The 15,442-nt window shown below is 31.6% G+C and overlaps 2 protein-coding genes across 2 annotated transcripts; both read left to right on the plus strand.

The window, feature by feature from the left end:
- Window positions 1–950: 950 nt before the first annotated feature.
- CGCS363_v014400 (uncharacterized protein) lies at window positions 951–1,583 on the plus strand (the record flags this gene model as incomplete). Its single annotated transcript, XM_036646249.1, has 1 exon — window positions 951–1,583. The coding sequence occupies one exon, from the start codon at window positions 951–953 to the stop codon at window positions 1,581–1,583; it is 633 nt and encodes a 210-aa protein (XP_036488973.1).
- Window positions 1,584–4,113: 2,530 nt separating this feature from the next.
- Window positions 4,114–4,734, plus strand: cpc-1 (Cross-pathway control protein 1; the record flags this gene model as incomplete). Its single annotated transcript, XM_036646250.1, has 1 exon — window positions 4,114–4,734. The coding sequence occupies one exon, from the start codon at window positions 4,114–4,116 to the stop codon at window positions 4,732–4,734; it is 621 nt and encodes a 206-aa protein (XP_036488058.1).
- Between the last annotated feature and the right edge of the window lie 10,708 nt (window positions 4,735–15,442).

Here is a 15,442-nt window from a genome sequence, read left to right on the forward strand (position 1 = left end):
ATCCTGGGTCTTGCCACAGAACCACGTCTAATGACACCGTCGGTACGTACCGCGTTGTGCCGAGGTAGGCCGATTCAGAATGATGACCGTCATTCACAAGGAAAGGTTATATTCCTGTCACATCCCCTACCTACTTTTTACTGTCGACTCTCCGCAGACTTCAAGAACTCGCGGGCTTTTCTTTCACACTCTTGATTATTCCACTTCAGGCTTCGACGGTAGCAGCCTCGACTGCTCGTTCGCATTATACGCCGGCCGTCACATACACTCCAGCCGCTGAACCGCTGACCCAATCAGGCAGAAGAGAAGCAGAACGGCGGGTGGTTCTTAACCCTGGGCTCTTTACTCTACGGCCACCACTTGGACTTTTAATCCGCTCAGGCTTCTTGAGATTCCTTCTTGAGAATGGGTGACAACTCCTGTGGCGGCTCAACGCCGTTCAAGAGTCTCGTCGACCACGGCGGCCAAGACCGTAGCCTCCACCAGGATCGCTTTTCCACCACATTTGCTAGTCAACATGTATGTTTGTATCTACCTCTCCCTATCCAGAGCGCTTATAACACAACGAATAGGCCTTTAGGTCTAGTGGCTCGATGTCCTCGCCTCAAGCACAGCATGACTTCGGCGCATTTTTAACCACGAATGCGCCAAGCTCTCATTCACAGCCAATACCTAGTCCTTCCATAGCACCGCATCTCGTAAACCACTATGACGGACGCCTTTCGATGAACAACCCGGCCTCTACTTCCCGTTTGTCCAATGCTATACCCTCTGTGGACGAAAGCGTGGCCCGCCGCCCATACCACATACCAAATGCACCCCCAGAAGCAACAGGTTGGGCTCAGGACTTTGCAAGGTTCTCTCAAAACACTCCAGCCTCAAGCAGCTCGGCGCTCATTCGTCCAACCACACAAAATAACTCACTTCGCTCCGCAGACTTCGCGACAAACATGATGAAATTTCCCTCAAGGCCGTCTTTCTTTAGGCCTGTCGGAGATCCTGGGGCACTCGCGGAGTATGGGCCTACGAGCCAGGGCGCTGACGCTGTTCAGGCTGAATTTGACCTCGAAATGGACAGGTGGATGGCTGCTCATGGGGACAGCCGATTAGAAGATGTTGACGCCATCATGGAGGAGCTCGCGCGGCAGATGGAGCAAGAAGAAATAACGGCTGCCCAAAACGATGACAGAACCCTTGGCATCAGTCTTCGCGGTGAACAACTCATGCCAGCCACCGTGGATGGTGAGACATCCGTAGAGGAGAAAGACCACTCTTTTCAGGCTCCCTCTGGCACATCCCAACCCAACCAGCTCCCCGATGTGTCGCGGCTGGGCCTCGATGACATGGCCGATACAACGTCAGCCGATCTCGCTAGCCCGGGGCAATCAGAAATTTCCGAGGCCGCAAGACAAATTTTGGAATCGGTTCAACACGAGCAAGGTGACAAGTGGAAAAATTCGAGGTTCCTGCTACTGATGAGAGACTTCCGAGATGGTTACAAGGATATCATCGACAACGAAATACTGGAAACACATGGCGATGACGGTCACTTGTTGGAAAAGGTCAAATTGACCGAGGCATGACTAGGCAGCAGTGTGCAGGTGCAGGCAGTCAAACCGTATATCTTGGATGACAAGCCAACCTCATTGCAGAGTTCGCCCCGCGAGTTGACGGATTGGGCAGAGGATGCCATCGCGAGATGGCATGTTGTGTCCCCAATTGCATCACCTACGTGGGCCAGGCCATGATGGATGTCAGCATTGAGGGGTTGAACCGATCTCGGATTTTTGTAGGCCCGAGCTTTTTACCGTCGGCACCCGACCTCACCGGCTTATGGAATATCCCGAGCATGATGTGGCTTGTTGATGCCGCGTATGGAGGGAGACGTTCCGGCGAGACAATCATTATTGCGACAGTGTTAGCATGGTTTATAAATACATCATATGGTGCGAGACAGGCCGTATCGACCTTCAATTCTGCGTATCCAGCGGATTGATCTCAGGCAAGTCTTCCACCTTTTGAGCCCAGCCACGTCCAATGGCAGTCTTTTTGGGAGTGCGTGTGCGGATCGGTGAGGTCTGGAAATTGGCGAACAACGTCGGAGTTAATCAATATGCTAGACATAGTGGGCATGCATATATGGAGCATGTGCAAGATGAGATTGATCATTTAAAACACTACGAGACGAGAGACTGCGGGGAGAGTTGGGGATCATGAGTCACAGGCGTGAAACAGGGTGAACTGACAGGGGCGCTGGTTATCACTGAATCAATTGGTCTAAATGATTGGCTGATTGGCAACGCTGTATCCAGAGTCTATGTGTAGCGAGGAATACCGGGCCTGCCAGATATGATGTATGTTTGTCTGTTTTCGCGGAGACCTGGCGAAAACGTAAGCTTGTTCATCGATAAAATAAGTACGAGAATTGCCTGATACAGAGGTGTATGCGTACACTGCATACGGTTTGAAGTATCTAGTAAGACTTCGTCAGCAGGAGCAAAGTGAGCAAATAAAGGAAGATATACATGTTGAATCTACTGTTGAGGAGTGCGCTGTGCAGTGGATTCGTACCCGGCTCATCCGTGTCGCTGGTACCTACTATGCAGTACACTATGTGTTTCCCGTTTGGGCTGGCCGAAGATGGCGCCAATAAAAGTTGTCGGTATCTCTCAGGACAGCCAGTTAGCGAACTGAGAAAGTACTGTACTTTACCTTAGCGTGTCTTTTTTCTTGTGGCCGGCGTTGGTGTGAGGTGGGCAGTGCGTGGAAACTAGGCAGGCGAGAGACGTCCGGCATCCAGGCTGATTTCTAAGGTATGGTGGTGGGTGGGTAGCCCGTTTGCCTTGTTGACACGCACTGTACTGTGCCCGTTCACTGCTTCCGTCCTAGACCATATATGGTTTGGCGCCGCAGAGTGTGAGTCACACATCAGCCCGGACCATGGATTACACAGAGGGCGGATCAAGACCTGTGTGGAAGGGTCTGCACGGTACATCCAATAGCAGTATTCCAAGGCTGATGGTCGACCAGCTTGTGGGCCATTTTGCGAAGTTTTGGGCGTCCCGGGTAGGCATGGATACCTCCTAGCTCTGTACTTTCTACCGGCCATTAATGCCGTTTCATTCCAGGGCTTTGCCAACCGCGCGCCCTTCGGCTTGCGCTTGTCGTTTTGGCCTGCGGTTGCCTGAAAGGCTACAAAAGCTAGTTGCTCGCCCACAAAACGCATATGGACGTTTCCTCCTTCCTCTTCTCATCCTCACCATTTTCCCCCAATACACAGCAATTCATTATCGCCATAAAGGCTTCTCAAGATGCGTTAAATCAACCGCCCTCTTCGGCTGCTCCCCACAACCAGACAAAATTCAGTCTCAACACTTCGGCAACATTCTCCCCACTCAGCCTTCACCCTCAGCTCTACCTTCCCAGGTCGATCTGAACTTCAGCCCAGCTACACAAAGCTTCAGCTCAGGTTCCTCCTCTTCCACCATTTACTCGCAAGACTTTCCAGTCTTCACCACGGATTCCCAATCACCATGGCTTCCCTCCAGTTCTCCCAGCCTGCCGGCACAACCCGCGCAACAACAGTTCAGCCCACCCGTCGAGCAACCACAACAGGACTTCGTCTTGTTCGATCAGCCTCTCCTACGGCCCAGTCAACCTAGAAACCACACTCACCAGTCTAGTGCTTCTGAAATACAGCACCGTCGTCACTCGTCGCATCAGCTCCGTCATCATCAGCAACGCGGACGCCAATCTCTCGTCCGTCACAACCAACGACTAGCCCAGATCCAGGCAGCAGACCACTCGAGGTCTCCGTCATCGCTGGTTGCTTCTCGATTCACCTCTCCCGCACACCAAGCCCAGTTCTACGCTGCTTCAGCTCCGTCGTCTTCACTTGCTCTTCAGCAGCAATCCCGTCGTCATCTGCCCCCGGTCCCGCTTTTCTCTCAGAGTACTGGTCAGACTTCCCAGAGATCGTCTAAGATGGAACTGCAAGGTATTATGCAATTGCCTCCGTTGACGTATCCGCCTTGCTTACGATTGTCAGAACTCGATCTGGACGACTTCACCGGGTTCGAGGGTGGTGCCTCTACCACATACTCGTCCCCAGCTATGCCATCTGTCTTCGATCTCGGCGGTAGTGCATCTGGGGCGAGCAACCTGGGCACTGTTTCTCCACAAGACCTGCTAATCCAGGAGCCGTTCATGTCGGCTCCTAATTCGACGGCATTCACTGCGTTAACCTCTCCGTCCGTCTATAACGAGTCGCCAGACTTCAACGACGGTTACGACGTGTCTCCCAATTTTGGCTCTGGTGATTTCGAAACCGGTTCAACTGATCCTTGGTTCCCTCTGTTTCCCCAGGAGCCCGCTCTGGCCAAAGACACTCAACAGAATGTTGGGCAGTCTCCTGCTGTTGCGGAAGAAGACCTTGAAGTCGTTGAGTTTACTTCAGCCTCCACGCTGCGGAAGTCGAGTGATTCTCCACCGTCCGGCTCCGGCCGCCACTCTTCTGTGGCTGGTGTGAATTCTCGAAAGCGGGACAAACCTTTGCCTCCCATCGTCGTGGAGGATCCTAGCGACGTCGTCGCTATGAAGCGGGCACGGAACACTCTTGCGGCTCGTAAGTCTCGTGAGCGTAAGGCTCAACGGTTTGAGGACTTGGAGGAGAAGATTCGAAAGTTGGAAGCGGAGCGTGATCACTGGAAGAATGTGGCTCTTGGCCGAACATGATCTCGCTGCCACTTGGGGTTCTTTTTTCTGCATGGACTGGAGGGAGTCTGAAATCAGTCACCTCGCGCGTCAATTCTGCATTGCTTTTCTTTAGGTTTCTACTTCGTGTGTGGTACAGTGCTCCAGGTATGGGTAGTCAGCTAGACGTCACACATTGTCCACTCAATCGCAATTGTCTAAGGCCATTGTCAGCTTGCGTTTCTACTGCGTGAGCATAGTTTCCTCCTCTTCTTTCCCTAAACCTCTAGCTATTTATACAGAGAGGTTAACTATACTAAGTAAGTTAAAATCACTATACCTCTTTATAAAATATAGCTTTATAGCCTCTAGCTATTTATTCTTTATAGCTTCTAGCAATTTACTATAAGTATTATTATAAGTGCTTATATAGTATTTCTAGAATTATGCTTATATATAGAGTGAATTTTACTATAGTCTTTTTATAAGCTATATTATAACTATAAACTTATAGGTTTTATGTTAGCAGTCTAGTTAACCTATATAAGTAGGTATTATAGTTCACTCTATACTTTTTTTTTATAGTACTAAAACCTAATAGTAGCACTTTAACCTATACCTAATCTTAATAAAGTAAATAAATTAATCTTAGTATAACTAGTTATTAACGCTTAGCTTAACTTATCCTTAGCTTATAAGCGTATTATTTATAATATTATAAAAGCATTATTCTATAACGTAGAACGTAGTTAGAGCTTAGTAATAGCTTAAACCTATACTTAAGGGTATAAACTTAATAGTATAACTCTTTATATAGCTAAAAGGGTTCTTATAGCTATAATATAAGAATTTAACTATTTAAATAAAGCTTTAAGCTTATTCTTTATATCCTCTTATATATATAATAACTATAATATCTTTTTCTTTTATTATACCTATATATAAACTAAATAAAGTTATTTTAAATAACTTAATTTATAAAACTAAAGTAAATAAAATTAAAAACTTTAAGTATAATAATTTTCTATATATTAATAAAGAGATTTTACTTAAATTTATTTAAAAATACTTATTTAAAATAGCTAATAAGTATAATATATTAGAGTTATATAGCTTTTAGATTAATATAGATATAGTTAAAGCTATTAATAATAATCTTAATACTTATAAATACCTTATAAGCTTCTTTAATATAGCTAAAATAGCTTAAATACTTAAATATTAGTAAGTTAAGAAAGGTGAATATAGTAAGAGTATAGCTAATAGTAGTAAGGCTATTAAGACTATATAGTAAGGCAGAAGATATTATTTAAATAGCATAATAATATAGAGGCTTTAAGGCTTTTATACTTAATAGAGCTTATAGTATAGATATTTAAATAGTAAGAGAAAGAGAGATAGAGGAGACTAATAGAGATAGAGATAGCTAGAGGAAGATAGTTAAGGCTTATTATAATAGTTAAAGTTAGAAGAGTATAGAGGTAAAAATAATATCTAAGTAGTTATATAACCTAAAGGTTATTAATAGAAAGTAAAGGGATTAGTTTAGCTTTTATAATTAATACTAGTTAAATCTTATAATATAAGGCTAGCAGCCTAACTTATAGGTTTTATTATTATATAAGTAATAATTAAAAGAGATTAAAAAGTTAAAAAAAAAGTGTATCTTTTTTAAGAGGATATTATACTCTTAATATACTTTATATCTTAAGAGTATTAGATTTATATAATATAATAATTTATTTTATAATATATCTTTTACTTTATATAGCTTTTTTAGTAAACTTTACTAAAAAAGTAAGTTATATAACTAATATAAGCTTTATAAGTTTATAATTTAAAAATACTTAAAGAAGTAACTTCTTCTTAAATAATATATACTTTTTTATAAATTCTTTAGTTTTTTCTAATTATTAATTTTTAATAATTATAAGTTTAACTTATTAGAAGGTTAATTTTACTTTTTTATTATTATGAGAATATTTTATAAAATAAATAAGTTTCTTGTTTTTTTATATAATTATTAATTATATTTTATAAAATATTTTATTTATTTAGAAAAACTTTTAAAATAAACTTTTATATTAAAAATATATAAATTAAATTAAGATTTTATAAGAATTAACTTATTTAATTTAATTATTTAAAAGTTATTTATATTATATATAATATTTAAAATTTAATTAATTTTAATCAATTTAATATATTTATTTTTAGAAATACTAATAAAATAAATATTTTATTTCTTAAAAATTATATTAATTAAATTAATAAAAAGAAATAAAATATTTATAAAAGGGTTTTATAAAAGAAATAAAATAAACATAATTTTAAAAAAAATAATAAGTAAACTTTTAATAAAAAAAAATAATTTCTAAATTTTAGATATTTTTATATTTATATATATTTAGCTTTTTTTTAACTTAATTAAATTAATATTTATTATTCTTAAAGATTTTATTTTTTAAATAAATATAAAATATTTATTAAATAATAATCTATTTTAAAAGTTAATATTTAAAATAATTAAAAAAACTAAAAATTAACTTTTAAAATATATTTAAAATTAGTTTTTTATAAATATTAATAAGAAATTTATAAATATTATTAAGTTTTAAATTTTAAATAAACTTAATAAGAATTATATTTTATTTAAGGCCTCTAGCTGTTCACTATAATTTTTACTTATTTAGAGCAATAGACCTCCTAACTCTACGCCTCCTAATAATATATATAGCTTTTAGTTATATAATCCCTAATAACTTCCTAAGTCTCTAACTATCTCTCCTAACCTTAGCTACATTTATATATATATATTAATAACTTCACTATCTTTAACTTCACTTTAGTAATAATATAGTTTATAATTACTTAATTACTTAATTACTAACTATTAAACTATTAACTTATCCTTTTTCTTATATATTACTTATATTACTATTAAATATTATCCTTATTACTACTTTATTATCTACTATTAGTCTTCTTATTTAATTAAGCTAGCTAACACCTTTAATATATCTTATATTATTTATAAATAAAGTAGTATATTAAGCTAATAAGCTTAATAGTAGCTATATTATTATTAGTAATACTTTCTCTATTAGTTAGTATAAGGCATACTTAATAATATTTATATATTATTTCCCTAAGAAGTATTTAATATTAGCTTACTACTTAGAAGCTTTATTAAGCTTATATTAAGGCTTAAGCTATATCTACCTTAGTATTATAGAAGGTTTATATAAAGAAGAGCTACTCTTTAGGATAGCTAGAGATATATATAGCTTCTATACTAAAGCTATTAAGTCTTATTATCTCTATAATCGCTTAGTAAATAAGATCCCTTAGAGGGGTATTACTAAAAGCTCTATTTAATATAACTTTAATAAAGTACTTCTAATTAAGGATAGAGTATATACTAAACTTAAGGGTTTTATTTAATATATAGATATTATTCTATATAGTAATATCCCTAGCTATATTCTTAAAGAAAGGTATACTTTATATAAAGTTAGTATTCTTATATTCCTTATATAGTATAGATATTATAAAGATATTTTAGGATTTATTATAAGTTATAAGGATAGGTTATTAATATAGGTTTAAAGGTAAAGAAGAAGAAGAAGGAAGGGTATAAAGCTCTATATAGTAGTAAAGCTTTTTATACTTCTAGCTGTGAGAACCTCTTATAATAACCTCTCTAGTTAAGGAGTTATCTCTATTTAGTAGTATTACTAAGCTATAAGAGCCTTAATAACCCCTTTAGCCTTAATATAATTAGCTTTATTATATATAGCGCTACTAGCCTCACGCTATATAGCTAATGCTATTACTATTCTACTAATCTATTTAGCTAAGGCGTATATTTAACTTTATAATATTTAGAAGGTTTATTTACTAATAGGAATATATAAGGTTTCTATACTATTTTCCTTAATTAGTAGAAGGTATAAGTTAAAATGCCTATATAGTGTTTCTAGAATTATGCCTATATATAAAGTGAGTTTTGCTATAGTCTTTTTATAGGGGGGCTACGTTATAACTATAAACTTAATATTTTATTTAAATTTATTTTAAAATATAAAATATTACTTCTATTTAAGTTATATATTTTAAATACTTTTAAATTAAATAATAATATAAACTTTATTTTAGTATTTATATATTTATAAAAGTTTATAAAGTAAATTATTTTAAATAATAAAAATAATAAATTATTTTCTCTTTAAATAATAATTAAATTATTTAAAAATACATTTATAAAAAATAATTTAGCTATTTAAATTATTATAAAAAAATTATTTTAATATTTTTTTATAAAACTATTTATTTTAATATTAATTTAAAAGATTTTTATAATTAATAAAATAATAATTATTATTAAATATTAACTTATAAGATTTTAAATATTTAAAAAGTTTTTATAACTTAATATTTTTTATAAGTTATTAAAATTTAAATTACTTTTAATTAAATATAATGTTAAGGAAGTTTCAAGCCTACCTAGTAGGGGTTTTCATAATAAGAGAAAAAGCAGTAAAAGCACTTCAGTTAGTGCTTAGTTTAGTAGCTTCGTAATATATATACTTAAGGGTCTAGAATAACTACTTATACTAACCTCAACTTACCTATTATAGCTGTTAGCTTTATTAATAATAGCTTTATTACTAGTAAGGTTAATAGCTTCACCTATATAACTTATACTACGTAGTAATAGCTTTATAAGGTCTTTAGCTATAGAAAAGCTTATCTTAGCTATATACTTAAGATATTACTACTTACTAAGCCTTAAGCCTATCCCTTATCCTATAAGTAAACTACTTAAATTCCTTTATAATATATTCTATCCTACCTAATCTATAAAGCTTTATACTATAAGGCTTTACTTAAAGCACGCCCTAAGATATAATAATTAATACTAACTATAAAGCTAAGCTTATTATAATTAGTAAGTTAACACCCTTCTACTTATAAAGCTCTAAGAATAAAATAACTATAGCTAAGTTATATTTAATAGTTCTAAAGGCTAACGTTAGTAGTATAGCTATAAGAAGCACTTATATACCTTAGCTAAAGGATATAGCTATATTTACTGCTAATCCTAACTATTACGCTTATTTTAATAACATCCTTAGTAGGGCAGTATAGCTAGTAAGCTAACCTAGCTAAACTGCTTAATATTATAGATATTGCTAATAAATATAGAACTAGGGTAGGCAGTAGAGAAGAAAGCTAAGTGATAAAAGGTGTGTATAAGAGTTAGAAGATAGATTAAAAAGTTATAGAAAGTCTGCTTCTATAGTAATTAAGTTTAGTTAAAGTTATAAAGTTATTATTAAAGTAATATTAAAAGTAATAAGATTATAATAGCATACCTTAGCGCGCGTGGGGGAAATAGGGCTAAAGCTAGGATTATATAACTAGTAGGCTGTTAGCTAAAGGGGGAAGTTAGAGGTTGTTACAGTATAAGTTCTAAGTAAAAATCATAATAGCTAGCTAGAGGCCTTTAATTAAATATAATAAATAATTAAAAAATATTATAATTTATAGAAAATTATTTTAACTATTTCTTAAATTAATAATTATAAAATAATTATAAGGGGCTAGCCTTTAGTTTATTTAACTTAAAGATGCCTTAATTATAGGAATCTAAGCTAAAGAGGAGAGGTTTCTAGAAAGCCTCTTATATAGAGGAAAAATAAGTATAAAGTAGCTATTAAGTAAATATAATTACTAAGGGTAGAATTCTTTTAGGTCTATAATACTATCTAGATATTAATAATAGGTATAGCTTATAATATATACCCCCCTTTTTAGCTTTTATATAAATATAAGTATAGTATAAACTAAGAGCAGTTAGTATAAGCTAGAAATAAAGCTAGTATTTATTATATTAATTTAAGCTACTAACTACTTTATACCTTATAAATAAATAATATAATAATAGGATTTTTTATATTTAGTTTACTTCTTATTTATTTTTCTCTTATTAACTTATATAGTAGTAAGTTAATTAATTAATTATAATATTATTTTAGCTAACTTTTTATTATTCTAATAATATTTCTAATATACTCTTAGCTTATAGGCTACTAGCCTTATATTATAAGATTTAATTAGTAGTAACTATAAAAGCTAGACTAGTCCCCTCACCCTCTACTAATAACCTTTAGGTTATATAACTACTTAGACGTCTTCTTCACCTCTACGCTCCTCTAACTTTAACTATTATAATAAGCCTTAACTATCTTCTTCTAGTTACCTCTATCTCTAAGTCTCTTCTACTATTTAGACATCTACACTATAATAAATAATATCTTCTACCCTATTATATAGTCTTAATAGCCTTATTACTATTAACTATACTCTTAATATATTTACCCTTCCTAATTTATTAAGCTTTTAAGCTACTTTAGCTATTTTAAAGAAGTTTATAAAGTAGTTATAAGTATTAGAATTATTATTAATAACTTTAACTATTTCTATATTAACTTTAAAACTATATAACTTTAATATCTTATACTTATTAGCTATTTTAAATAAGTACTTCTAAATAAATTTAAGTAAAGTTTTCTTATTAATATAGATAAAGTTATTATATTTAAAACTTTTAATTTTATTAACTTTAATCTTATAGATTAAGTTATTTAATATAGCTTTACTTAGCTTATATATAGTTATAATAAAAGGGAAAAAATTATAGTTATTATATATATAAGAGGATATAAAGAATAAGCTTAAAACTTTATTTAAATAGTTAAGTTCTTATACTATAGCTATAAGAACTTTTTTAGCTATAATAGTAAAGAGTTATACTATTAAGTTTATACTTTTAAGTATAGGTTTAAGCTATTACTAAGCTTTAGCTATAAGTACTATTAGTATTTTATATTATAGAATAACGCTTTTATAATATTATAAATAATATATTTATAAATAATAGTATTATAAATAACGCTCTTACTAATATATTTTACTATTTTACTACCTATTTACTTATATTCTTCTATATAGCTAGGGATATATTAAGCTAAGCGTTAATAACTAATTATACTAAGATTTATTTATTTACTTTATTAAGATTAAGTATAGGTTAAAGTATTACTATTAGGTTTTAGTATTATGAAAAAAAGTATAGAGTGAACTATAATACCTACTTATATAGGTTAACTAGACTGCTAATATATTTTTAGCTTATTATTTATATAAATTAATTAGTCTTAAATCTTTATTAATTACTAACTTATATAGATCTAATTAATTTACTCTCTCTATTTCTATAATAGTATTATTTATATAAAAATACTTACTTTTTTCTTATTATTTTACTATAATTAACTTTATATAACTTACCTTATTAGACTCTAATATAAAAATAAAGTTTCTTTTTATTATTATTAGTAATACTTTACTCTCTAAGCATTCTAATTTTATTAATTTCTCTAACTATAAAGAGCTTATTATAAAAGAGTTTAACTTTTTTAATAACTCCCTCTATATTCTAGAGGGCTAAGGTTTATAAACCTATTTTAACTAGCCCCTCTTCTCCTACTTTATTATTAAAAATCCTATTTTTATATATTCTTCTTATATTCATTTATTACTTTTTTAATATTCTACTAAAGTTCTTACTTATATTAGCTTATCTTTAGTAGTATCCCTTTAGATAATACTTAAGGACCTCTCTATAAAGTTTTTTACTTAAAATATATATTTATTATAGCTTAAGCTAAGAAGCTTAATAATATTATAGCTTACTATAATATTCTTAAGTAAAGTATATTATCTTTATACTTTAAGCTTATTTTTAGACCTAACTATTTCCTTAAGTAATATTACTTAATATATCTACTACTTATTAGTCTACTACTCTAATAAGTCTATTAAGTTAACTTATATTAATATAAATATTTATCTTCTACTATTTTAATATTATAAAGCTAATAATCTATTAGAATAATAAAAGTATAATTTACTATTAAGAGAAGTTTGTTAGCAGTCTAGTCAACCTATATAAGTAGGTATTATAGTTCACTCTATACTTTTTTTCACAGTATTAAAACCTAATAGCAGCACTTTAACCTATACTTAATCTTAATAAAGCAAATAAATAAATCTTAGTATAACTAGTTATTAACGCTCAGCTTAATATATCCTTAACAGAAGAGCATAAATAAGTAGGTAGTAGAGCAGTAAAACATACTAATAAGAGCGTTATTTATAATATTATAAAGGTATCGTTCTATAACGTAGAATACTAATAGTACTTATAGCTAGAGCTTAGTAATAGCTTAAACTTATACTTAAGAGTATAAACTTAATAGTATAACTTTTTACTACTATAGCTAAAAGGGTTCTTATAGCTATAGTATAAGAACTTAACTATTTAAATAAAGCTTTAAGCCTATTCTTTATATCCTCCTATATATATAATAACTATAATATTTTTCCCTTTTATTATAACTATATATAAACTAAGTAAAGCTATATTAGATAATTTAATCTATAAGATTAGAGTTAATAAAATTAAGGGCTCTAAGTATAGTAACTTTATCTATACTAATAAGAAGACTCTACTTAAATTTACTTAGAAGTACCTACTTAAGATAGCTAATAAGCGTAAGATATTAAAGTTATATAGCTTTAAGGTTAATATAGAGATAGTTAAAGCTACTAATAATAATTCTAATATTTATAACTACTTTATAGACTTCCTTAAGATAGCTAAAGCAGCCTAAGGGCTTAGTAAGTTAAGAAGGGTAAATCTAATAGCGAGAGTATAGCTAATAGTCGTAAGGCTCTTTATTAAGACTGCGTAGTAGGGTGGAAGATATTATCTGTTATAGTGTAGACGTCTAAATAGCAGAGGAGACTTAGAAGATAGGTGTAGATTAAATATAGCGTGGAGATAGAGGTAACTAGAGGAAGATAGTTAACTTAGCTTATTATAATAGTTAAAGTTAGAGGAGTGTAGAGGTAAAGCTTAAGGAAGCTATTTATTATAATTTTAACCTATTTAGAGTAATAAACCTCTTAACTTTATGCCTCCTAATAATATATATAGCTTTTAGTTATATAATCCCTAATAACTTCTTAAGTCTCTAACTACCTCTCTTAACCTCAGCTATACTTATATATATATATAACTTTACTATCTTTAACTTTACTTTAATAATAATATAGTTTATAATTACTTAATTACTTAATTACTAACTACTAAACTATTAACTTATTCTCTCTTTTATATATTACTTATACTACTAATACTATCTTTATTACTACTTTACTATCTACTATTAGTCTTCTTATTTAATTAAGCTAGCTAATACCTTTAGTATACCTTATATTATCTATAAATAAAGTAGTATACTAAGCTAATAAGCTTAGTAGTAGCTATACTATTATTAGTAACGCTTTCTCTATATAATTAGTATAAAAGGTACTTACTAATATTCCCCTATTAAGCTTAAGCTTAAGCTACCTCTACCTTAATATTATAGAGAGTTTATATAAAGAAAAGCTACTCCTTAAGATAGCTAGAAATATATATAGCCTCTATATAGAGGTATATAAAGCTATTATCTATCGCTTTAATTATAATATATAGAGGGTTTTCTCTAAAAGTATTTATAAAAGCTCTAGCTATAGCTACCTTAATAATATATTACTAATTAATAAAAAAATAATTACTAAATTTAAAGGCTATATTTAGTATATAGATATTATTTTATATAGTAATACTTTTAGCTATTTACTTATAGAAGAGTATACTTTATAAGAGGTTAGTATTCTTATATTCCTTATATAATATAAATATTATAAAAGATTTATTATAAGTTATAAGAAGAGAAAGAAAGAAGAATATAAAGCTTTATATATAGTAGTAGAGCTTTTTATATTTCTAGTTATAAGAACCTCTTATAATAACCTCTTTAGTTAAGAAGTTATCTCTATTTAGTAGTATTTATAATACCTTACTAGAAAGTTTAGTAAAGCTATTATTAGCTAAGCTATAAGAGCTTTAATAACCTTTTTAGCCTTAATATAATTAGTTCTACTATATATAGCGCTACTAGCTTTACGCTATATAGCTAGCGCTATTACTATTCTATTAATCTATTTAGCTAGGGCGTACGTTTAATTTTATATAGTGATGTTTAGAGGGTTTACCTACTAATAGGAACATATAGGGTTTCTATACTATTTTCCTTAATTTGTGACGACAGGCTCACGAAGTATGGCTAACGCGCATTAATGGATAACCTGGATCAATTGATATTGAGTTGCAGAAGGGAAAAGTCGGAAGTGGGGGGCGCGGGCGCGCGAGGGCTCTATGGGCGCGCCCAGCGCGCTCACTGCCAGTCACGTGCCTGGGCACGTGACGCGCTCTGAGGCAGGCACGGCGCCAGCGCCGTGACAAATTAGTAGAAGGTATAAGTTAAGGTGCTTATATAGTATTTCTAGAATTATGCCTATATATAAGGTGAATTTTTTTGTAGTCTTTTTATAGAGAGGCTACGTTATAACTATAAACTTAAGCTTTATATTTTTACCTCTTCTTTTTCTTTATTTTATAACTTATAATAAATCCTTTATAATATCTATACTATATAAAGAATATAAGAATATTAACCCTATATAAAGTATACCTTTCTTTAAGAATATAGCTAAAGATATTACTATATAGAATAATATCTATATACTAAATAAAACCCTTAAGTTTAATATATACTCTATTTTTAATTAG

The sequence above is a fragment of the Colletotrichum siamense genome (genome assembly GCF_013390195.1).
Source record: "Colletotrichum siamense strain Cg363 chromosome Unknown KSG_Cg363_contig10, whole genome shotgun sequence".
Taxonomy (NCBI): Eukaryota; Fungi; Ascomycota; class Sordariomycetes; order Glomerellales; family Glomerellaceae; genus Colletotrichum; species Colletotrichum siamense.